The sequence below is a fragment of the Nannobrachium achirus genome (genome assembly GCF_963921795.1).
Source record: "Nannobrachium achirus genome assembly, chromosome: 22".
In the NCBI taxonomy this organism is placed as follows: domain Eukaryota; kingdom Metazoa; phylum Chordata; class Actinopteri; order Myctophiformes; family Myctophidae; genus Nannobrachium; species Nannobrachium achirus.
The window spans coordinates 18763869-18788124 of NC_137829.1; the positions used below are offsets into that span (position 1 = coordinate 18763869).

General features: G+C 41.5%; 3 protein-coding genes across 3 annotated transcripts in view; 2 read left to right on the forward strand and 1 right to left on the reverse strand.

Annotated features, from left to right (window-relative positions):
* LOC308307466 (serine/threonine-protein kinase Nek5) overlaps positions 1–741 on the forward strand; it is a gene marked incomplete at both ends in the record, with an annotated part of 32407 nt that extends 31666 nt beyond the window's left edge. Inside the window, one exon of the mRNA XM_080752730.1 lies at positions 456–741. Within this exon, the coding sequence (XP_080608856.1) occupies positions 456–741 (286 nt within the window). The remainder of the gene's footprint in view (positions 1–455) is intronic.
* LOC308307958 (GDP-Man:Man(3)GlcNAc(2)-PP-Dol alpha-1,2-mannosyltransferase-like) lies at positions 738–21986 on the reverse strand. The gene is made up of 8 exons (XM_080753301.1): positions 21900–21986; positions 16056–16280; positions 15392–15594; positions 13744–13912; positions 12749–13069; positions 11824–12000; positions 11013–11206; positions 738–9750 (listed from the first exon to the last, which is right to left on the reverse strand). The coding sequence occupies exons 1-8, from the start codon at positions 21959–21961 to the stop codon at positions 9467–9469; spliced, it is 1635 nt and encodes a 544-aa protein (XP_080609427.1). The 5' UTR covers positions 21962–21986; the 3' UTR covers positions 738–9466.
* Positions 5107–5877, forward strand: LOC308307959 (uncharacterized protein; the record flags this gene model as incomplete). The annotated part of the gene is made up of 2 exons (XM_080753302.1): positions 5107–5289; positions 5647–5877. The coding sequence occupies 2 exons, from the start codon at positions 5107–5109 to the stop codon at positions 5875–5877; spliced, it is 414 nt and encodes a 137-aa protein (XP_080609428.1).
* Positions 21987–24256: the final 2270 nt, after the last annotated feature.

Below are 24256 nucleotides of genomic sequence, written 5' to 3' on the forward strand. Positions count from 1 at the left end.
CGGTTTGGCCCGATTTGAGTAAAAGTACAAAAGTATTGGCATCAAAATGTACTTAAAGTGTCAAAAGTAGAAAGTACTCATTATGCAGAATGTCCCATTTCAAGTTTTCAAATGAAAATATTTTGAAAATAGCAGATCTACAAGCTCACAATGTGTCGCAATGCGATGTGTGGCATTGTGAACTTGTAGATCGGCTATTTTCAAATGGACGAAATTTATATAGGGCTGCAGTGGTTAATGTGTTTTGTAATAATAAAAATTAAAGTACAATATTTGCATCCGAGATGTAGTGGAGTAGAAGTAAAAGTATAGGATATTGGAAATAATCAAGTACGGTACCTCAAAATTTTACTTATGTACAGTACTTAAGTAAATGTACTTTAATTACTTTACACCACTGGTTGATTCTAATTAGTTTCTGTTTGTTTTTTTAACTTGGGATTGTTTTTCATCAGGAACTTTGAGGAGTCAGATGAGGAGGCGCTGAGAGAGGAGGTGTCAGAATCCATGAGTAACTTATTTGTCATGGAGGACGAGGAGGAGGAGCAGGATGGAGAGAGAGATGAACCCAAACCCATCCAGAAGATTTCAGGTGAAAACGTCAACGCTGTTGGACCCAACGAGGCCGGGGCGTCCCGGACCGACCAGGAGCCCAGTCCCTGTGGAGTCCCGTCCCAGCATCTAGGAGAGACCCAGGCTACAGACCACGCCCACACAGAGGACAAGCAACGGACTACTTGAGTGTTCATAGAAATATGGAAATGTTTTATTGTGAGCGACTGGAAAAAACACCACAACAAAAACAAGACAATGTGCAATGCAACTTGGAACGTCTTTCCACTTAGTCTTACTTTCTGGACAGTTCAGTCAAATTATCAGTGAGCTAAAATACCGCAAACAAGCTTAATAACTGGCTTTCATTATCAACAATTACAAACTGTTTAAATTAGCAAGTCAGTATAATAGGAACAGGGCAGGAAGCTAATATCTGGCAGCAATGATTGATAAATTCCAAAATATCAGCCAAGTGTATGTGTATGCTAGTCAACTAAATTATATTACGGTATATTAAAACAGCTATGTTACCTGACAAAATGGCTAGCAGAGGAGACACTTTCCAGACGCTGCACAATATTATCTACCTGTAGATGTGGCTTATGCAGCTGGAGTTCCTACCCAGCTTACTTTTTTTTTTTTTTTTTTTTTTTAAACCTTGTCTAAATAATTTCAACTTTTTATGTTCTTCCCCTGGTAAATTAATGTTCCACCCAATGTCAAGTAGAGAAAATAGCCCATCTACAAGCCCAATGTCAAGTAGAGAAAATAGCCCATCTACAAGCTCAAATTGTCACATTGCGACAGGTTGAAGCTTTTAGATTTGTGGGAAAAACAAAACAATTGTTGGTTTTATAAATATTTAACCAATGAGTACGTATTAAACAAGAGCTTGAGTCTAAATAATAACTACACTGGATGCATTGGAAAACAAGTTATTTTTTCCATTTCATGAAAAGTTAATTTTCTGGACATACAAAGTTATCAGATGACAATCAACACAACATTCATTGATGTGCAGCAATTGCCCATTTTTTCAGACGTACCGGACAGGTAGCAGTACTACGTTGCTTGCACTTTTTCAGTCTTCATGTTTAGCTATCCCCATTTGATGCCGCAGGCTGGCAGAGTACAATAAACAAGCGATACAGAGAAGAGAAGACATCTGATATTTTACACTTATTGCAGTGTTATTAAATAAAGAAAAGTCAGTTTCTTAAACAAACTAGAAAGAAATTAACATGGAATCCAATCCAGCATTAAATTAAATTAAACATTATCTCTTACAAAATAAAAGCTCTTAAATATTTTACACATTTGGTGACACATTCATGCTGTGGTCACGATCATAAAGAGTATTTATTGCACGACATGACAGTCAACACACCATATATACTTAGAGGAACATTTTACCTTTTTTCAACATAATCTCCATATAGATCTTCACTATATGACGGTGCCATTTCTGGCTACACGCTCTGTGCCTCTGAAGTGGACTGTGGAAGGTTTGAAAATGTGCATACCAATGACATCATTAGTGATCATTGATCCCTGAAAACAGTTTTTTTTTTACTGTGGTTGCCATCTACAGTATGAGAGCTAATCTCGCAAACCGCAGGACCATGCAGACTAATTCCATTCACATATGTTTTGTATTTTTTTAAATATATTTCACTGTGTACCCATAGGGGTATGTGGAGGTACGCAAGAAAATGCCCACAAGAAGACATTTTTAAGTAGGAGGGAGAAAAAAACGTTAACCCAAATTACATGGTACTAGGCAACTGGGATGTGCTTGAAAGTTGGCACCGTTTTAAACTCTTTCACTCCATTTCTTATTTGTGATTTTATACTCTTGAAACAGGGGTTATATGATATCATAGCATCATATCGGCCTACCACTATTAATGGCTTTAATTGCAGTTTTATGAGCAAAATGTTGTCAGGTAAAGGGGTACTTGGATTCAGAAATCAGCGAAAGGCCCAAAAAGATTGAGAAACACTGGCATCGTCTATGTGGATCCTGAGATCCACATTATTTCAATCAGCTCCTACCCCGCATGAACAACAGCTTTGTTTTCAGAGTGCCAACTATCCAGGATGAGAAAGTTTCCATTAGCTTGGAATCTCCATCGATGGGTAGGTTTTTAAACCGTCCACAGCCCACATCTGAGACACAGTGAGCAGACAAAAATGTTGTCATCTTATAATTATTATATTAGTGAGGAGGTCCATGGTCCAATTATAAGATGTTTGAAAATAGGTGAAGTGTTTCTTTAAGCACATAAACAACAGATTTGGTCATCTTTTTACCCCATTGCAAATGGTTTTTAAGTGCTTCTTGAGTGTAAACATTTAATAAAATTGTTGAGAAATATCAACCTCCACCAACAGAGAAGATCCTTCATGTAACTACCTGTAACTCCCATAACATATAAATTAAGAGCTAAAAGCTCAATTATACTCTATTGCACCCCTTGCTGACAAGAAGCCAACCAAGAACCTCCACCAGGTATTTCAGCACTTAAGTACAAACACAGTTGTATGTACGTACTTAAAGACATGAGATGATTGATAATAATAAAACATCAGATTTATATATAGCGCTTTGTTATAATAATAATAATGCCAGCGCCTCTGAGGATTTAAATAATAATCGAATAAAACTGAATCTCACTACTTTTCTCTCTACATTTGAGATTGTCCAAAAAAAATAAAAAATAAAACTCTCCTCCATGGGTTGTGTAATTTGGGTTATGACGCGATGCGTTATCTGTTCCCGTCAGCAAATGATGGTGCCATCAAGTCATGGCACCAAGTGACAAATCATAGATGAGGCATAACAGCTCTGATTTGGCTCCAACAGTTCCAGAATAATTGGAACAAAGGGGACGTCCCTTTGTTCAGGTCACATGGAACACACAGGAAGTGCATGATTGTCATTCACGTTGATCTCAACTCAACATCGAGGCTTCAACACTTCTGTGTCACTTTAGATTTCAACCACTTTAACCATTATTTTATGCTTTAACTATTAAAAAATAGCATATATACCTCACAGCGTGGCACCGAGTGCTGCACTGCAAGCTTGTAGATCTGCTATTTTTTTTTAATCGTGAATATTTGTACAGGCCTTTGAATATTTTTTACCCGATTCTATAAATGTCTTCTAAATGTCAAGGACCCCCAAAATGACTTGAATTTGGCCGCAGACGCCCATCTCAAAATATATGTTGTTCCAGGGACCACCCAGAAGCAAATATTTGAGTTACAAATGTTCACTTTTAACCCTGCAAGGCCCAGCATTGCTTTTTGGCAACATTTTTTAAATCGTTTTTAAAAAAATGTTATAATTAGTTTTCCTGTTCTTTTTTCACATTAACATCACCATTAAATCCTATTGTATAGTATTACAATGCCATTGGCCACGATATTTGCATATAAATACCCCCCACAAAGACTGACATTCACACCTCACAGAGAAGTTGAAATTCCAGCGTCTGGACGAACAACATCTCACTTTTTAACTGAAGCTATTCCTCAATAAAACATAAGTAAAATCCCTGTAATATTTTTTTTCGTGATCATTAGAATGTCTAGAACACGTGCATATGTTAATATTGTGAAAAATATCCCCAAAATGCAAATTAGAGCATGATTTATGATTTATGGCTATAAAACCTTACAAAAACATTATTAATTTTTTAACATAAAATGTTCCTGTGATTAACTCACTTAGCGCCGAGCGAGCCAGATTTCAATATGAATCTGCGCTTATAACGCCAGGAAATAGCTATATTGAATCCCCAAAATCACATTACATAACCAGGTACACGTGCCTGCGAATGCCACAAGATGACCACTAGAGTGAGCCATAGCCCATAGACTTTCCATGGTCCCATGTTAAGTCAGAATAAAAAACGAGGTTCAGAACATAACAGGATGGTACAATGACATGCTCTCCATTGACATTCAATGGACAGGCCGCGGGCCGCCATTTGAGCTCAATACTGCTCAATTCGTGCTTGATCGTCTCAAACCACCATTGGTATGGGCATCGGAACGTATATAGATGCCACACAGAAAGTTTCCGAATCAAAATCCGACCTAGTGAAGCTACGTGAGGGTCGGATGGTTTGCATTGAGCCTAGCGGCTAACAGAGGCCTACGTAAACAGGAAGCTATGGCTTAAAGGTGACGTCATAATCGTATCCTTTTTTTTCACGGTTTTCATCTGTATGCTAGTCGAAGGTAAGCTAACCGTTCCGCTCCGTCTATCAACCCAAATTAAAAGCTTAAACAATGCTTTTATATAAAAGTCGCTCCGAGTCGCTCGGCACTAAACGCCATCATTAGTTAGTCGCCCCGAAAGTCGCTCGACGCTAAGTGAGTTAGGACTCCTACAACACCATCTGATTTCTTTTAATTTTTTTGGCCAGTAGAAATTAATTTGAGTCAGTTGTCTGTCAGTCAGTTGTCTCTCTGCTGATGTCAGTCCGTCTGTCTGCTGTTTGCCTCTAAGTGACTGTGGACTCCAGCCTTGAGGTGAAGATGGACTCTCTGAACCCCAGCAGTTCTGCTGAACAGGAGGAGCCCAAACACCAGGAACACCTCACAGCCATGGCGCAGAGGGAAAAGATCACTAAACAACAAAAGGTGATAGACGAGGTCAAGAAGACGAAAGTGGACGTGGAGGCGTTTCTTCAAATCTTCGACGGGGAAGTGAACACCGAAGTGAACACCTACATCAGAGTGACAGAGTGGGCAGACATCAGAGGGTGAAGACTTGGACTCGGGATGTCGATATTTTCGACAAAGACTTCCTGTTCGTGCCTGTCAATGAAGACTCCCATTGGTTCCTGGTGCTGGTGTGTTTCCCAGGCCTGATCAAAGACCGTGTTGTGGAAACGACGACTCATGAAGACCAGGAAGCCAAGAGACCTTGCCTCACCAGAGCTCTGAGATCAAGAGAAGTACCTATCACCACCACCACACACCCTGAGTGCACCAGACTGGGGTGGAAAGGAGAGACACCGTTAAAAAGACCTTGTATTCTGGTCCTGGATTCTTTCAAGCAGTCGGGCACCGCAGTTTGAAAGGCTGAAGGTGGAGAGAAACGATCTCTTGACAAAATCCCAGAACGCCTACGACATGAATCTGATCAAGCTGCCCAAGCAAATTCGACAAATGAACTTTCTGGAATATTACAGGTCGGAGAAAGCCAAGGAGCAAGAAGTGGCTACAACGGACAAGGAGCGCATCTGTGACATCTGTGGCTGGTCCAAGATCCTGATGCTGAGCTTCAGAGCAGCCAGAGGTTAATCCTGTACCCGTTGACCCCTGGTACTAAAGGTTGCATCGCCGTGACGAAGGATGATCTGTCCTGTCTGGGCAAAGGACAGTTCCTGAACGACGTCATCATAGACTTCTACCTTAAGTACCTGTTTTTGGAGTGTCCAGGGTCAGAACGCTGTCACATCTTCAGCAGCTTCTTATACGTACAGCTTCTACAACATCTACATCAGAGTGACAGAGTGGGCAGACATCAGAGGGTGAAGACTTGGACTCGGGATGTCGTTATTTTCGACAAAGACTTCCTGTTCGTGCCTGTCAATGAAGACTCCCATTGGTTCCTGGTGCTGGTGTGTTTCCCATGCCTGATCAAAGACCGTGTTGAGGAAACGACGACTCATGAAGACCAGGAAGCCAAGAGACTAGGGATGGTCCGATCAGGTTTTTTGGAACCAATCACCGAGCACCGATCACAAAAGTTTGATCACCCGATACCGATCAATCACCGATCCGATCAAGTTATTATTTACATATTATTTATAATATTTTCTAAATGTTAATGTTTTAACTTTAATTCATTCATTCACTCATGAATTCATTTATATATTTGCCTTATTTATTTACCAGCATTACTATGTATTTATTATCATAGCAGTAACTAATTATTCCTTCAGCACTGTGGAAATCAATACCCCAAAATGGCCTCAAGTGGGCATACTGAACGGCTGGTTGATCGGATGCACCGATCCGATTGGATCGGTGAATTTACCTTTTGATCTAAACCACCGATTATCGCCGATCACGCTTTGATCGGCCCGATCCGATCCATTGCCGATTGATCGGTAACATCTCTACAAGAGACCTTGCCTCACCAGAGCTCTGAGATCAAGAGAAGTACCTATCACCACCACCACACACCCTGAGTGCACCAGACTGGGGTGGAAAGGAGAGACACCGTTAAAAAGACCTTGTATTCTGGTCCTGGATTCTTTCAAGCAGTCGGGCCATGAAAACGTCTGCAGGCTGTTACGGGACTACCTGTGTGTAGAGTGGTCCTCCTCGTCTCTCTTCACCTCTGACTCCATGAGGAGCTCCAACGTCCAACAGCTCCCCCGTCAGGAAAACGGCAGCGACTGCGGCCTCTACCTGCTGCAGTATGTAGAGACCTTCCTGAAGAACCCAGTGGTGAACTTTGACCTGCCGGTCTGCCTGCTCAACTGGTTCCCACAGCAACGCGTACGCAGGAAGAGGGTGGCACTCCGGAAGCTGGTCGATGGACATGCAGCAACGCACTCTGACCTCTGACCCCGATACACTCTGACCCCGACGCACTCTGACCCCTGACCGACTCTGACCTCTTGAACAAACAGACCTGTTTGACCTCATTCCCACCGCGGCCATCTTGGATCACATGACCACATGGGGTGGCCAACGCAGCCAATGAGAAGTCTTGCCTTACACCAACAGCTTCTGATTGGCTGATGTGGTCATGTGATTATTATTCCATTATTCTCAATTAACTAACCCACACCGGCGGCGTCAGACACGCGCAGCCGCGGGTCTTTTTTTAAAATGTGATTTTAAATGTGATTTTTCTATGTGTTCTCCGGTAGCAGAGTTTCTCAGAGCTTTTCATGTGGGAGGATATTTGCACAAACAAACGTAAACGCAGGTTAATTAAAGAGAACGTAAACGCAGGTTGTCGGTTAGACACCTGCTTTGCTCAAGCACTGTGAAATGTTTGGGCAAAGACATTTGATAGAGAGTGATAAAAAAAGACTGTATCAAGTACGTATATTATAAGAACCTTTTACGAATTATAGAGGGTTTAAGTGGTACCGGGTATGCCGCTCAGCAAATAAAAATTACGGAGGACGAAACGGACGGACGAAACGCCTCGCACCGCGAGGCGTTTCTTTTTTACAAGGCTCTTTTTTTATTCAAAAAGACGACGGAAAAAAAAGTGTGTTTATTTTCCTTTTCTTCTATTTTTATATTATTCATTTGAGTGTTGATAAAGCTGATAAATATTGCCTTTTTCACATAATAAAGAAATGTTTTTCTTGTTTAAAAAAAAAAGAAAAAAAAAAGAAATTAATTCGGGTCTTGCAGGGTTAAAAAGCTATATTCAAAGACGAGCAAAAGAAAATCACGATTTTTCAAAAATAGCACATCTACAAGCTTGCAGCGCACTGTGAGCTTGTATATATGCTATTTTTCAATAGTTAAAGCATTAAATAATTCTAGGCCTAAATGGGTTAACACACATCTGCTGTTCTGTTCTGTATCTTTTATGGTGTTTGATTGCGTTTAGTTTGTAGTGCGCTGGTTCTCAACGTCAGGTCTGAGGACCACTAGGGGGTCCAGATTGACCCTTCATTAACACATTGACCGCCATTTTAACATACCTCCGTACTCCCACCTGCCATTCGTCTCCATAGACTTCCATGTAATTGGGTGTGCACGGATCATGCACACCCATGCCTAGATAATGCACCACGTGTGTCCACATTGCTCACAGCTTTCAAACAAAAAAATCCGAATGGAAATCCGTTCAGGCATTCATGAGATAACAGCCACTATGTTTAACAAAGATGGCTGCCAAAATGGCTACCATGCTTGAAAGATGGGGTTGCTATGGGGGTTAAACATGCAATTTCGCGATTGCTATCATGCCTACTCCATTTTTTGGGGTAAAATTTTTTTTTTTGATTTTTTTTTTTTTTGAATTCTCGGGACTATCGGGCCTGGCGGGGAAAGACATTGGAATAATCTCGGGACTATCGGGCCTGGCAGGGAATGAGTTAACGGGTGACTGTAACTATTTCAATTGGGGTCCCAGATCAAAACAAAACATTATCAAATAGGGGTCCGTGGCCTAATGCACATCAAACTGATGGTCCTTGAAATTAAAAAGGTTTACAATAGAGTACTGAAATCTAACATCAATGCCGCTAGATGGCGCCATTCCCCTGGGTGTTGGGAATTGGAATTCCCATAGGGTTATCTTAGGTCACGTCACACTAGGGGTGAGCGATATGGAAAAATACAATATCACAATATTTTCCCAAGCTATACCACGATACAGGATCTTATCACGATTATTTTTCCTGTTGGTTTTTATGGTTAGTAACCGTACAACCAGTACAATCATATTTTAACCCCCACCCTGACGAGCAATAGGAGTTGAGGCATTACATTTTGTATAACACAGTCCTACTGTGTTATGAGCATGTAGATCTGCTATTTTGTAGGTTTTGTAGCAAGTAGATTGGCTTTTTTCACGATTTCTGCAAATTTCTGACAAATTTGGCCAATGTTCAATTTGTCATTTCAGAGGTATTAAAAAGTCCTTAAATTGTCACTTTAGAAACGTGCAAATACCCTCTATACACTTAAACATTACTTGGTTTGTTTACTGTGTTGAGGGAGAAAACAATGTTGCACATTGCTAATCATCTGGGGACCCCCCAAAATAATTTGGGGACCCCCTGGGGGTGCCTGCCCACAGGTTGAGAACCAGTGCTGTAGAGTACACACAGAGGGTGATGGGGGTCCGTGGTGGGACGCTATCATCGCTCCAGAGGGTGATGGGGGGACCGTCCGTGGTGGGATGCTATCATCGCTCCAGTCCGGTCATCAGGGGCTCCATGGCCGCCAGGAAGGAGGCCTCGAACTCCTGGTCGGAGAAGCGCTCCACAGAGCGGCGTGCGTTGCGTCGGAGCTCCAGCCGTGCGGCGGGGCTCAGCGCCAGGATGGCGGCCATGGCGTCGGCGTAGCTGTCCTCGCTGTCGGCCAGGAAGCCCGTCGGGGCGCCCTCGTACGGAACGACGATGTCCAGCTTGGGACCGCCTGACTTGTGGGCCAGGACGATGGTACCAGCCGCCATGCACTCCACCACACCTGAGGAGAGAGACACGGAGGCATGGGGAAAGAGAGGAAAAGGTGTGTGTGTGTGGTAGGTAGGGATGGAGCATGTTCATTTTTATTGATAATGAGCACCTTATCGATCCTGCTTATTGAGCCGGGCTTTTATCGAGCCCACTATTGAGGGTTTTCTAATGTTTTGTGGAAAGATGTGAGACGACAAATTTTGAACAGAACTGGTATCTCTTTTTTTATTGGCCAGTTGTTGTTACTGAGTTTGTGGCTGACCACCATCTATAATAAATAATTGACAAAAGTAACAAATATTATCATTAATTATTAAAACAATCATTCAATAGTGTGCAATAAGTGTTATATGGCTTTATATTATGAATAGTACTGTAATAATTTCTTGATTACCTCTTGTCTTGATTGTTTAAAGATGATGTCATGGGCCGCTACATGCTCGATATAAATGTGTTATCGAGTTTGTAGCAGGCCCTTGTTTTGAGCTCCATCCCTAGTGGTAGGTAGGTGTCATGTAGTGCAACCGTTAATCAAACTAATCGATCGAATAAATTATAAGAAAATAATCAATTTCAATATAGATTTTCTATGCTTTATATGCTATTTTCATGCGACACTGTTGCATGACAAAATATAAAATAGGGCTTAATTGGCAAATCAGACTAATTGATTTAGTGTAGAACGAAGGTACTGAAGCGAACTCGGACAATGAAAGACCATAGGGTGCAGGTAGCAGAGTAAGGTAATTGATTTAAATATATATATTTTAGGGCTGGGATGCGATTAAAAATTTTAATCTAATTAATTACAGGCTCTGTGATTAATTAATCGCAATTAATCGCATTTTAATCGCACAACGATATTTGACCTGAGAAGCATTTTTTTTCAAGTAAAACACATTTTGTTGTACGAGTGAATCAACGAGTGAGTTTTTTAAAACTAAATTTCGCATTCCACTGGGCCAAGCAAAGCGCTCTAATCGGCTACTTCTCCCTTTGCGTTTGTTGTCTCTTCTTGGTTGGTGCATCGCTATGATCAGTATGCCCGAAACTGAAGGTTCTGTGGTGCAAAAACTAAGTGCGATTAAAATGAGTAATCTTTTTTAATCGCGTTAATTTTCTGTAATTAATTAATCGCAATTAATCAGTTAAAGTCCCAGCCTTAATATATTTATTCAAAATCAAAAATCAAGTTAAATTTGATTAATCAAAAAAGAAAAAGCAATCAGTTGCTTGCAGCCCTAGAGTCATTTGACGTCGTCCAGCCCTTACCTATGCCAAAGTGTTCGTTCCACATGGTATGCAATCCGATGGTAGCGTCCACCAGCTCTCTCTTCAGCTCGCTGAACGGCACGTTGAGCTTGAAGTCCACCCTGTCAGCCACGCCCAGCTCCTGACACAGACCTCTCAGCATCAGCACCCTGTCCTCATCCTCCTGGTTCCTGCAGCCGCCGATCAGCACCAGCCTGAGCACACCGTGCAACAATTAATCCAGCTAATCCATTCAATAGATTATTAAAAAAATACAGGGGCAGATGTAGATCTTCTAGTTTCACTATTTTTGCACGACACCAAAGTGCAACAGAGCCTGTGATGACATCATCACGGTGTACTTTGCAATACAAACCCCAAAATCAATCCTCCAGTTCTAGGCAACTCAGAAGGGGGGGGGGGGGACTTTTTTTTCTTATTTCTGCATAACAACTGGACGTTACACATTAAAGTGTATTACAGTACATGTACAGTATGTAGTACAGTATTTTTTTAAAAAGGAAAAAAAGAAAACTATGAAAAGCCAAAGGTGTAAGCTTTCAAATAGTTTTGGAATTTTGTTTCTTGCTGCTACAGAGGCTGAGTAATACATTTTCTAGTAAAACAGTAATTTTCAAATCGGACTTAGGTCTCTAAGGCTTTTTTCAAATCGGACTTAGGCCTAAATGGGTTATTAATATTAACACACACAGTTCAATTTTGAAAATGGGTGGCTCTCCCCTTGTGGTTGATCAATTTGTTGATATATATGTAAATAAAAATAGAGTAATAGAGAGAACATAAATAAATTAATGGCGAGTTGTAGCCCTACCTGAGCGACTCCCGCCCACCAGGCCCCTCCCCTTTCCTTTCCAGCAGGTTACGGAAGGCCTGGATCTGAAGGCGGTGGTCCTTCTCTGGCCGGAACTGTCCCACCGACACCATGGAGTGGCACTTCTTGTCCCCGCCACTAGGGGACACCATGGAGTGACATTTCTTGTCCCCGCCACTAGGGATGTCACCATCATGACATTAATGAATGAATTCATGTGTTTTTGGCATATAAAACCTGGCTTTTGAGCAATGTAAACAACGAGGCATATGACAAATAACTTGAATATACCGGTTATCAACAGTCAAAACATTTCTAACACATTAAATCCCTGTGCTGTTATTCATGTCCGCACCGTTTTGAAAATGTTTTGTTTTTATGATAGCGTCCTTACTGATGTTTAAAATGTTTTTAATGTTTTTACTTTTCTGCTTTATTGTAATTATGTGCACTTGTGCTTCATTTCTGCTCTGTAAAGCGCCTTGAGCTGCATTTCATGTCATGAACGGTCCTATACAAATACATTTATTATTAATTCATACAGATGAAACAATTCTGAAGATTATGCAAAAGAATTGTGATCATACGATGTATGTAATCTAGAGTTTTCAACGGGCCTGCAAATTAAGGCCCAGCCCTAACTGGGCCCTAACTGGGCCGACCCGAGGCCCGGCCCGGCTTGACTAATTATCATATATTTTAGGCCCTACCCGGCCCGAAAATGGCGGGTCGTGTCGGGTAGTGTCGGGTTGGGGAAGAATTTGAGAACTCTATCACAAAGTAAAAGTAATAAAAATAATATGAATTTATCAGCCTGGCCCGGCCCTACTAATTAGCATACATTTAGGCCCTACCCTACCCTAAATGTCGGTTCGGGTTCGGTCAAAATTTGAGAACTCTAATGTAATCAATGTAACATGCCTACCCGCCTCCTCCTCCATCTTCATCTTCTCCTCCACTCCCCAGCTCCGGGCCGAGCTCCTCCCAGCCGTCCTCCACCTCCTCCTGGTCCTCGTCCAGCGGGATGGCCAGGAAGGCGGCCACGTCGCAGGGCGGGTACACCAGGACGGTGCGCCCGGGGGCACGCCACAGCGCCAGGATGTGGCCCAGTGTCCAGGTGGAGTTGACCATCACCACGTCGCTGCAGGAGCCCGCCAGGCCGTACAGCAGAGCAAAGCAGCAGTAGTAGAACACCTTCACCGCACTCAGCACGGGGTTACTGGAGATGTAGTCAGCGTTGTTGAACCTGGGGAGGGAGATGTGGAAGGAGATGTGGAGAGAAAGAGAGAATGAGACAGAGACACTCACAGACAGACAAGACTAGACAGAGAGGATTTGTTTGGTTAAAATAATAGATGAATTGCAGTAAAGACTGTAATCTTGGCCTGGGCCACAGGGTAGTGCCGGGCACCTAGGCTGGTAATCCAGCCTTGCAGCGTCGCAGGTTTGAGTCCCAATCCTGTCAGCCTACATCTATCAATAAAGGCAAAAAAAAAAAAACGGATGGAATTTCAACGTAATTCACAATGTTTTCAGCATGAATTTGTGATAAAGTAGATATTTGGTGAATAATGTGATCACTGTCATGATTTATCAGAGTTGTAGTTTGTTAAAAAAATGGATTTTGTGACAAATCTTTCCCAAATGTTATTTCTTTCCTTTCTTTTTAAGTTTTGTAAAATAAAAACTGCAAAAATAACAGTTCTTTCCTTTCATTTTAGGTTTTGTAAAATAAAAACTGCAAAAATAACAGTTCTTTCCTTTCTTTTTAGGTTTCGTAAAATAAAAACTGCAAAAATAACAGTTCTAGAAACTCAGTGCGCTTGTACAGTAGATATTTTCGCCATTTGTCACACGACACCTAAATGCATAGTACACTTTGTATATAGCGTTGTGTGAGTCTCTGTTTCTGTTTCAGACCTGGGGTTCCTCTCTCTGACCGCGGAGAGCATGTCGGTGCTGACTGTGGGGTAATGGACGTAGCTGGCCACCTGGCAGCCTCCCAGGTAGCGGAACACCGGCAGGGTGAAGGCGTAGCCCATGGAGTCCACATACAGGTCTGGTACAAAGGCTGTCAGCGCCTCCCACCCTGCCAACGCCAACACAGAAAGGTTAGCTCACATCATGCTGGGTCATCATGTATACCAGTGGTCCTCAACCTTTTCAGGCTGTGACCCCCAAAATAATCATATTACCCTGACGAGCACTAAAAGTTTACATTTTGTATATCACGGATCTACAGCGTTGTGAGCATGTAGAACAGCTATTTTCACAATTTCAGACTCTAATATTTGACAATTTGGCCAATGTTTAATTTGTCATTTTAAAAGTCCTTAAATTGTCACTTTAGAAATGTGCATATACAGTTAAACTTTATGTTGGTTTGCTTGTTGAGTGAGAAAACTATGTTTCACATTAAGTTAATCATCTGGGGACCCCCCCAAAGTAATTTGGGGACCCACTCAGGTTGAGAACCGCTGATGTATACAGTAGCATAGATATAAAACACTACAGTGTAGATACCTCATCCGCCACTGCAGTTCATTGGAGCGACATGTAACGGACGTCCGGGAATAAAACAGAGGGATCGCTGCCAGTCAAAGTGACTACTGGCCAATCACAGCGTGTCTTTACTGAGACTTATCAATTCAATTGAACAGAGCTTTATTGGCATGTTTACATTGCCAAAGCAAGTGTCAATACCAGTCATGGAGTTATGGATCCAGGATTTGGCTACGTCTAAAATTGATATTTTCGTATCAAAATAATTCCAAGTAACAGTAATAGTATATTTGTACTACTACTAGTGTTGATAATGTCTTGTATATTTATTGTATGTCTTTAAATGTAATAGAAAGTCAACGAATATGAGAAAATGATATTGTTCAATCTTACAAGTGGAAAGTGATTCCCCGCGATCTATTTTCCAAGGTGTGTTCGTTTGTACAGCCCAACGCTGCACACGAACCAACCATGTCTCTGGAACCTGTTTCAACTGCGGTCACCAACGTAAAATACAAATATAGATAAATAATCAGAGTGTTTGGCAAGTACCCTTTCCAGTTGTTGCATCCAGTTCCTGATGTTACATGGCGTACGGAAAGACCTGCCCCCACCTGCCTCTGATTGGCCTACCAACCTCTGTATGTGTGACTCACGCGGAAGCGATGCAGATTCCCTCGGTTCCGCGATGCATATGCCCCAGAGCCGATGGAGGCGTCTACCTTTCTATGTCTATGATGTATAGCAGTGGTTCTCAAAGTGGATTCCAGGGACTGTGGGTTCCTTTAAGGGGGTCGAATTTGACCCATACAAGTCTGTAACTCTGACAATGTACAAATGGAACCAAATGGACCTGACACTGTCAAGAGTTAAGGGGACTAGGGAGACCTTGAAATGTAAAGGTTTGAGAAACACTGAGTATAGATAAGATTTAACCAGTGATCTTAAATTATTCCTTTTTATTCATATTATTTAGAACAAATCGTGCCTCCTATGGGACCATGTACAGACCCCCGGGGGATTCCGGTCAACGACATATACAGGTTTTGTGGTACACTGTGGTTACCTAGAAACATGGAGCCCATGCTTTGTCCCAGCAAGGTGAAGTGAGGATAGGAGCTGGCCTCCACCAGCAAACGGTGACGGAGGAAGACGAAGGTGACAGGCCGAGGCAGTGTGATGTTAAAGCGCTGTCGCGCTCCTTCCAAAATCTGCTCCCCGGTCACGCCCTGGTCTCCAGTGTATACAGCGAAAGCAACACTGGGGTATCTGAAGTGATGGGGGAAAGAAATCAAATCTATATTTACATGAAAATATATTTTATACATATCTGTGGAAAGGATAAAACAAAAAAGCTCAAGAGCTTAATTCCATTGTTTTACTTCAAGAAAGAAACTGTATATTTTAATATTGCAAGTTTTGTACCATTGTTTGTTGATCTGTTTGTCCATTTGTTTGAGTGTTGAATGTCTCATCATCCATTTGGCGTTTTTAATTCGATGCACAGCTGTACTTTAAAATGACCAATCCCACTGAGTGCAAATGTGCGTGTAAAGTAACCGAGTGCCATGCGTTTGGGAGAATATATAATCCATCTAAGTATATTTATACAATTTTAACATACTAGACAAGTATACCAAAGAGGAACCTGTTACAAGTTACAACTCGATATCGCCTCAGTCCCGGTGTGTGTTTTCTGTTTTGTATTATAAATGTGTGTTGGTGTTCACCTGTTCTGGAGGGCACGCAGGGCGCACCACAGCACCCTCTCCCCGCCGCCACCGGCATTGCAGTACGGGTGGAAGAAGGCCACAGTGGGGCAGCCACCCTCCTGGGCACGGTGGGCTCTCCGCCGGCCCTGGAGCCACGTCCGAATCCCCACCACCACCAAAACCAGCACCAGCGTCACCACCAGGCTCAGGTAGACACAGGGCACGACCAGGGACCACAGCAACCTGAAGCAAGAAGGTTTTGTGTGTCACTACTAGGGCTGTCACGAATATGACATTTTACAAGACGATTAATTGTCACTCAAATAATTGCGATTAACGATTTAATTGTGTTTTTGTCTTTGATAATTACATTTCTGTTTGGCTTTTAGGCTTTGAAGTTGCACATGGCAGATATGACACATAACCTAAATATACGAAGAAATTACGGACACGTTTGACAACTTTATACTTAAAAAAAGAACATTGATAGTGGAAATAGCCGATCTACAAGCTCACAATGCATCGCGATGAGTTGTGAGCTTGTAGATCAGCTATTTCCACTATTTTCTTAAATGTTTGAAACGTTTTTTTTTCAACATGGAAACAATTATGACATTGTACAGGCCTATATAGTCACTACTCTTGGTACACTGTGCTGATAACAACAATGACAACAGGACCACATTGTGATTTGGCAATACACTTTTAAGTTTTTTATGTGTAGGCCTAAATCCTGGGTTGAAGATATGCATGGGTCACACAATTGACAGGTGCGGGATTGGGTGTGGGGTAATTAATCATACCACCTGTCAATTGTGTGCCTCGTACTAGAGGGTAGCACGGATCCAAAAAATGGGATCCGAGCCGAAATGGAACCGAGGAGATTTGGACCGAGCCGAGCCGGCCCCGAGAAAAATACAGATTGTTTAGCCCCGGCCCGAAATGGATCCGATTGTGGTTGGATCCGGTCCGAACCGGAGCCAAGTTAAATTGGACCCAGAGCCGAATTAAATTGGCCCCGACCCTAAAAATGGACCCGGGGAAAACGGACCCGATCTGGCAGGGTCTTTGTCCGATGCTATATTATGCTTATTTTTCAATATTACTTAATTGAGACAAGCAGACGCTAGACAGAGCGGCGCTGAGCGCACCTCGCCCGCCTCTCGAAAAGCGGAGAGTTGTGCATTATGCAGACAATCTTGAACTCAGTCCCTAGCTCAACAATCACCGTGACATGACATCACACAACAAACACAAACCTGTCCAGTTGATAACGGTCCATCTTCAAGTTACTGTCCTGGCTGGTGGCTACAACGACCTTACTTTCATCTTGCCAAATAAAACCACCTGCGTTCTCTCTCGCTGCACTGTCTTCAATCTTGTTAATGTTAAACAATTCAATCTCATGCCTATCACTAAGCGAGAACAGAACAGACAGAGTCTGTTCTGATTTGATTTTGAGTGTACATTACATTAAATAAAAGCTGTAGACACGACCGTCTATGCTATATTATAGGCTATATAACCAGTGTAGCTAAAAAGCAAACTATGCAATGTATATGCCTACGTATTACATAGGCTACGTAATGAACCAGATCGGGACAGAAATATAGCCTATAGGCTAACATACATTATAGATACAGTATATAACTTTAAAGAAAAACACAAAGTTGCAATAAACAGTTTTATTAGCCATCAACGGCAGCAGCACTGCAGTGAATGTATTTGTTGGCTTATTTATGAAGGTTTACTTTTAACAAATGTTGCTTCTTTCCCTTCCAGTTTCCACACAGTCACACATATTTAACCCATATTAAACATAGGGTAACCGTAGGCCAACAAAAGCGGCAGCAATTCTTTCTTTTTTTTTTTTTTACTTTTAAAACTTTTTTTAACGAATGATGGTCACTGGTTTCCTTTAGTTTACAAAATTCCACACACATTTCAACTAGGCATAATAGGCCTTATAATTAACTAAACAGTTATTTGGCATAATAGGCCTTATAACATTTAATTAGGAGGCCTAAATGAAAGGGTCAAACTGACTCTGACACATCGCCTAAAGGCCTACTATAAGTGTAGCTATTTGGCATAGGCCTATAGGCCTGAAATGCTCACAACTCAAGACTGATATAAAATGGATATAAAAAGCGAAAATAGGTCTACTTTGAACAATAAAAATAAAATAACATTTGTACTGTGACAAATTTCAATTCGGGTAGAAAATAAATTAAGAAACAAAAGGTTTTTTACTTTAAGTTCAAATAAAATGACAAACGAATACAAAATAAATTACAAAGGATAAATAAACTAACATTTGTCCCGTGACACATTTATATTGAGGTAGAAAATAAATTAATACAAAATAAATAACAAAGGATAAATAAACTATAACATGTGTACCGTATCCGTTCTATTGTGGTAGAACATAAATTAAATTAAGAAACGAACGTTTGTTTTAGTTCAAATAAAATAAAAACAAAACAAATAAAAAATAAATGTATAGCCTATAATACAGAGGACGAGAATCTTCCGTGTCTCTGACTCCCTTTGGCAAGACAAACAGGTCAGGTTCACTGCTCCATGGCCGGCCGGTAACATGGCATCTAATAAGAAAAAGCAGCAATAATAAATACCAATAATAATAATAATAACAACAGCATAAGGTTAGCTAACAGGCCTAATACAGGAGGTTAATATAACAAATAGTATATACATTAATAAATCGTTCTCACCTTATTAGAAGTTGCTGTTTAAGAACATCAAAGAGTTGACACTTGCTGTACTGAGGGACGTCCGTCTCTCCTCCAGGGCCCGACCAGATACGCTGAACGCAGCCTCGCAGCTGACACTTGAAGCTGGAACACATAGGATCTTCTGTGCAAGTCTGGCCAGTATTGGAAAGTGTTTCCCGTTGTTTTTCCAGAAATCTAAGATGCCTATATCACCATCAGCCGTCGATTTGTAACTCAAGTACAAGTCCACCTCATCCACCCGCTCAGCCGCCGCGTCCTCGACATCCTCCCATTGGCTAAAGGGCAACGCTGCCGGTTGGTCGCCCGCGCCGCCGCCGGACTCTGTATCTGGCGTGTCAGCTGGTTCTTCTCGGACACGGACGTCAGGTGCCACAGGTGGAAACCTCGCCACCTCATCCCGCGCACGTTGGTAGATCTCGTCCCTTTCCTCTCTGGTGAACATCCTGAGTTGTTTAAACTTTGGCGACAGCATCGCACCTAACTTTGCGTGATCACTCAGAACGATGCGAGCCTGGAGAAGGGGTTTGCACCTGTTTTTCAGGATCTCCAGTGGCTTTGGGTCTGCTGGTGTAATCTCACAGTGGGCAAGGAGACTCGTTTTCCACAGAGCCAGCAGGTTTATCGTTGGGTAATTGGATCCACTGAGCTCTTTAGTTGCCTTTTTAAAAGGAGTCAGAAAATCGACCAACATCTTGAGCGTATCCTTGGTGATGCGACTCATTCTATGCATTTCCCCCCTGTCCAGGAGAATGCGCTGGACATCATCAAAGCACTTTAGTACGGATTCTAACATTTCAAGCTTTGTGTTCCATCGAGTTTCACACTCCTGTTTAAGGGACTGTGGGAGCTGCAGCTGTAATCCGGAATGCTTGAAAAAGGTGGTTAGTGCTTTGCACTGGGTCAGACACGCTCTAACTTCTTCCAAGTCGCCTTCCTCCTCATCATCATCATCATCGCTGTCGTCTTTCTTCTTGAAAGTGTGCTTCAGCACTGTGTTGAGCACATGTGCATTGCAGCTCAAGTGCGTCCACAGAGCTAGTGCAGCCTGCACGTTCGCCGCCTGGTCACTGACAAACACAAGGGAATCTATCTCCTCCCGAGACAGGCCAAAATCAGACAGCTGCCTGATGAGCTCACTCTTGATATTAACCGCCGTCTTCTTTTCGTGCGGGAAGGCACAGGTACATATCACTCTGCTCTGGTACTGCCACGATGAGTCAATAAAGTGGAGGGTGATGCAGGTGTAAGTCACCTTCCTATAATCATCGGTCCACATGTCTGTGCCGGCGCCGCATGACGTGGCCGTAGCAATGAATATCTTGACCACGCGAAGTAGTTCTTCCTTCATTCCACTACATTTCTCATGTGTCTGACGAGAGATGGTAAACGCAGATGGTAGCACGTCGGCAGCGAGGCTGTGTCCATACACTGCTCCCGTATCCAACAAGCACTGTGCAAAGTCTTGGAACGCGGGTGTTGAAAACATACGATAGGGCCTCAAATCTTTAGCACAGACTTTGATACAGTTGTCCAGAATTACCTTCCTGCGTTTAGCTGGGACTACACTGTGAACAAATGCAGTCATGTTACTTTGGCTTTGTGCACTCTCAGTAGCTGGTTTCTTTTTGCACGATACCTCCCGGTGTTTCTTCAGAGAAGAGGTTCCAGTCTTCGCTCCATCATAGGACAGAATAGTGTCACATTTCGTACATTTAGCTGCACCAACGTGTTTGCCCTCGCCGTCAACAATCAATACAAAACTCTCCCACACTTCCGACTTTCCTTTTGCCTTTTGCTCGGTGTATTCTTTCGCTAGATATTTTCGTTTTACTTCGTTCAAGGAGGCTGCCATGTTGCTTTCTCTTATAGACTGGTGGTTGCTTCCTGGCTCCTGCATGCGTTGCGTGTGGCTGTGTGACAGTCTGACAGACACACCCCCCAGTTGAGACTGGATGCGCCGTGAATATAAAACAGACATTATGAATTACAACGCACGCATATGTCTCTACTCTCTTAAAAAAACAAAAAATATATATATATATATATGTTTATAATAGTCTATATATTAAAGCTCGGGTCCTCTCGCTTTTTTTTCGGGATCCGAGATTTTTGAATGTCCGAACGGACCCGAGGCAATTAGACCCTACCCGACCCTAACCCGAGGGACAAGTGAATATTTTGGACCCAAAACGGCTCGGGTCTCGGTTCGGGTCTCGGGTTATCGGGTCCTGGAGGATCCATGCTACGCTCTACCTCGTACGTTTGTGCTCCCCAAAGGACAGAATGTCGTGTCATGTTCAGCTAGTGGAAAAGTGGAGATATTTGACTAAATACACGTTTTCTGCCAGAACTTTCAAAGGGATTAAGGATATAAAAATAGAGGACCATATCTGTCTCCAAGGCTGAGGAATTCATTATGGGTGAGTACACAAGTAACGCTTAGCACTTTGGTCCCGCACAATTCATGGGTTGCATTTGTAGTCCTTCCTAAACAGCCATGTTGAGGGGGTCCTCCCTATGTTCCCAAGGTTCTATGTTTCCAGGTTAGGTTTAGGGTTAGGGTTAGGGGTAGGGTTAGGGTTAGTTAGGGTTAGGCCAACACTGGTTTTTCAATTTGTCTGATTAGCACAGAACTAATGTTCTACACCAATCAGAACACCTGTGTTGGTCCTCAACATGGCTGGTGTAGGACTACAAATGCAACCCAGGAATAGGAGTGATCTATGGCTATGCATCTGGAATATTAGACAAATCACAAATGTCTTATGTAATATCACAGATTTTCTAAGGCAATAGCAGCCGCAAATTGCAGCACTAGATTTTTTTTAAACATAATATGTTCAACAATCCAGTGCTGCTAATTGTGGCTATGGAACAACTAGATGACAATAGCTGGTGTGAGACACACCACGGAACCTGTCACTACAACTTCAGATGGCTATGCAAATACCACAGCCATTCTACGTCAGTAGATTAGTTCACTCAGGTTTTAGAATAGAGTGGTCTCTATTTGTACTATCTTAACGTGACTACTGCACGCCGAGGCTGTGTAATGCTGTAATTACCTTATCAGGTCACAGAAACTCATTGATGAGGGTGTATTTACCTTATTAGATCGCAGAAACACATTGATGAGTGGTGGTGATGGTGATGATCGTGTCCTTCCATTTTGACGGCACAACAACAAACCTTTGACTCCGGAAGCGTTCAAGCGTTCGTCTTGTTGTTGTTGTACTACTACTACTACTTCTTCTTCTTCTTTGAGCTTTACATACCGCCACCTACAGTACCGGAGTATGAAACAAAATAGTAGCCTACTTGATGATCATCCTACATACAGGGTTGCCAACCTTGAACCCAGCTTCTGATTGATTGATTGATTGAAGACTGATGGAATGATTATTATTATCCATATGAATAGACAGTTTCCCCCAAAATGATTGAATTCACTCCCACACAATAAATGAGACCACACAGTGTAAGTCCGGGTTTTTCTCTTACTGTATATTAAATCAATGAGCATACAAAATAGATGTCCAGTACAGTACAATAAACATGTGTCTCTTTTTCTTTCTCAATCTGAATCTTCATACAATGTAACATCAGTTCACAAATATACTTCAGTAGGTACAGGGAAAATAGATTTGTCAAGCATTCATTGGACAGTTAAACATAACAATGGATCATGAGATGGTGTTGTGACTGAGTCTCGTGAACTCAGAAAGGATGTAGAATGTTTTGGCTTCTCATTATCCAGTGTCCGGGACACTTTGACATTTCGCTGGTCAATCTCTCTGTCCCTGTAGTGGGCAGATTCTCGTCACATGCATTAGTTATCAGATCAAAACAAAATAACCTTGTCACTTGTAACACTGAAGTTGGTGTTTTAAATATAATAGATATTAAAATGTTTTTAACCCAACAATTCCCCCCTAAAACAACAGCTGAAGGAGTTAAAGTGTCGACCCTAGAACCCCAAACAAATGCTGCCAAAGGGACAGAGAACTTATGGTTCACTATCAGCCAAATATTTAATTAAACTCTTTTCGATAGCAGAGTCAAAGAACTGTATATTTCCAAAGGTATTTAAATCAGAACATCTAATAATTGAATCACAATAGGTACAAATATTTTGATAACTTTTAAAAGTAGAGCTAAAAGAAAAATATAGCTGTATTTTCTTAATTATTAATTATTATCATATATTATTATTATTATTTTTTTACAAAGGTTCAATGTCCCAAGGTTTGTTGAAAAATTCCCCATGCGATCAGGCGAGTCAAAACACATCAACACGTTCCCAAGTCATAATTATAATTTAGGGCTTTACAGTCAAAACAAGACGAACTTGACTCTTCATCATTTATTTACTTTAACAAGACAAAAGAATTTGGGTTAAAGGAGACAGCACCCTGTTTCCAGGGCCAGCTGTGGGGGCCATAATTCCCATCCATCCCCGATTACCTTATGTAAGGTGTACGTCCCGGTAGGTTGTCCCTCTAGACATTTTGGGGTGTCAGAAACCGGAACCGTCCTTAAGCCAACCGTCCCTTCCTTTTTACCCTTAAGGTTAGTTATTGTCTGCTTTTGTCCGAGTCAATTTCTGTAAGAAAACACTTTACAGCGGGAAAAACGTGTGTAATGTCTTTTGAGACTCACGAAATACCATATAGAATTTCAACCTCCTTTTGACATTTCTCCTTTGGACAGACAATGAGGGTGTCTGTCAAATCATTCTCAATTATCATCAAAATATCTTATCTGTAAGACAAAGGAAAAGAAAAGACAGGAAACAATCAATCAATACTGTAAGTAGTAGGTTGTGGGTAATATATATATATATATATATATATATATATATATATATATATATATATATTTTTTTTATGTTTAACATCATAATGATTCCCAGAACAGAAATTAAACAAAATACTTTATAAAATACTTTAGACCGTATCAAACATTAAACAAGGGAATGTTGTTATTAACTGGAAGAGAGCAGGTCTAAATAATCTCTCACACACAGACCATCTGTCCTTGAAGGCTACAAATGTCTTCTAGCCACACATACGCACACGTACGCACACGCAAGCAGAGACAAGAGTGGGAGAGAAAGTGGGAAGTTGATAAGGGAGTTAAAATCAATTAATGTAAAATCTTAAGTAATAGAAAATCAATGTAAAATCAAAATCAATGTAAAATCACTGTAAAATCAGACAAACAGATAATAGGCAATCAGATAAACTCCCCCCTTGAACACACAATGTCCATTGTGTGTGAAAACATTAAAGCATAAATGAACTTTTAAATGAACTGATTTTTTTTTTTTTTTTATAATCAATAATCATACAATTAATTAATAATTAATAACATTTTTTTTTTTTTTTTTTTTTTTTTATAATGAATCCAACTACTGTACTGTATAATCCTAACATGGCCTAAGATGGGCTGGCTAAAATAATC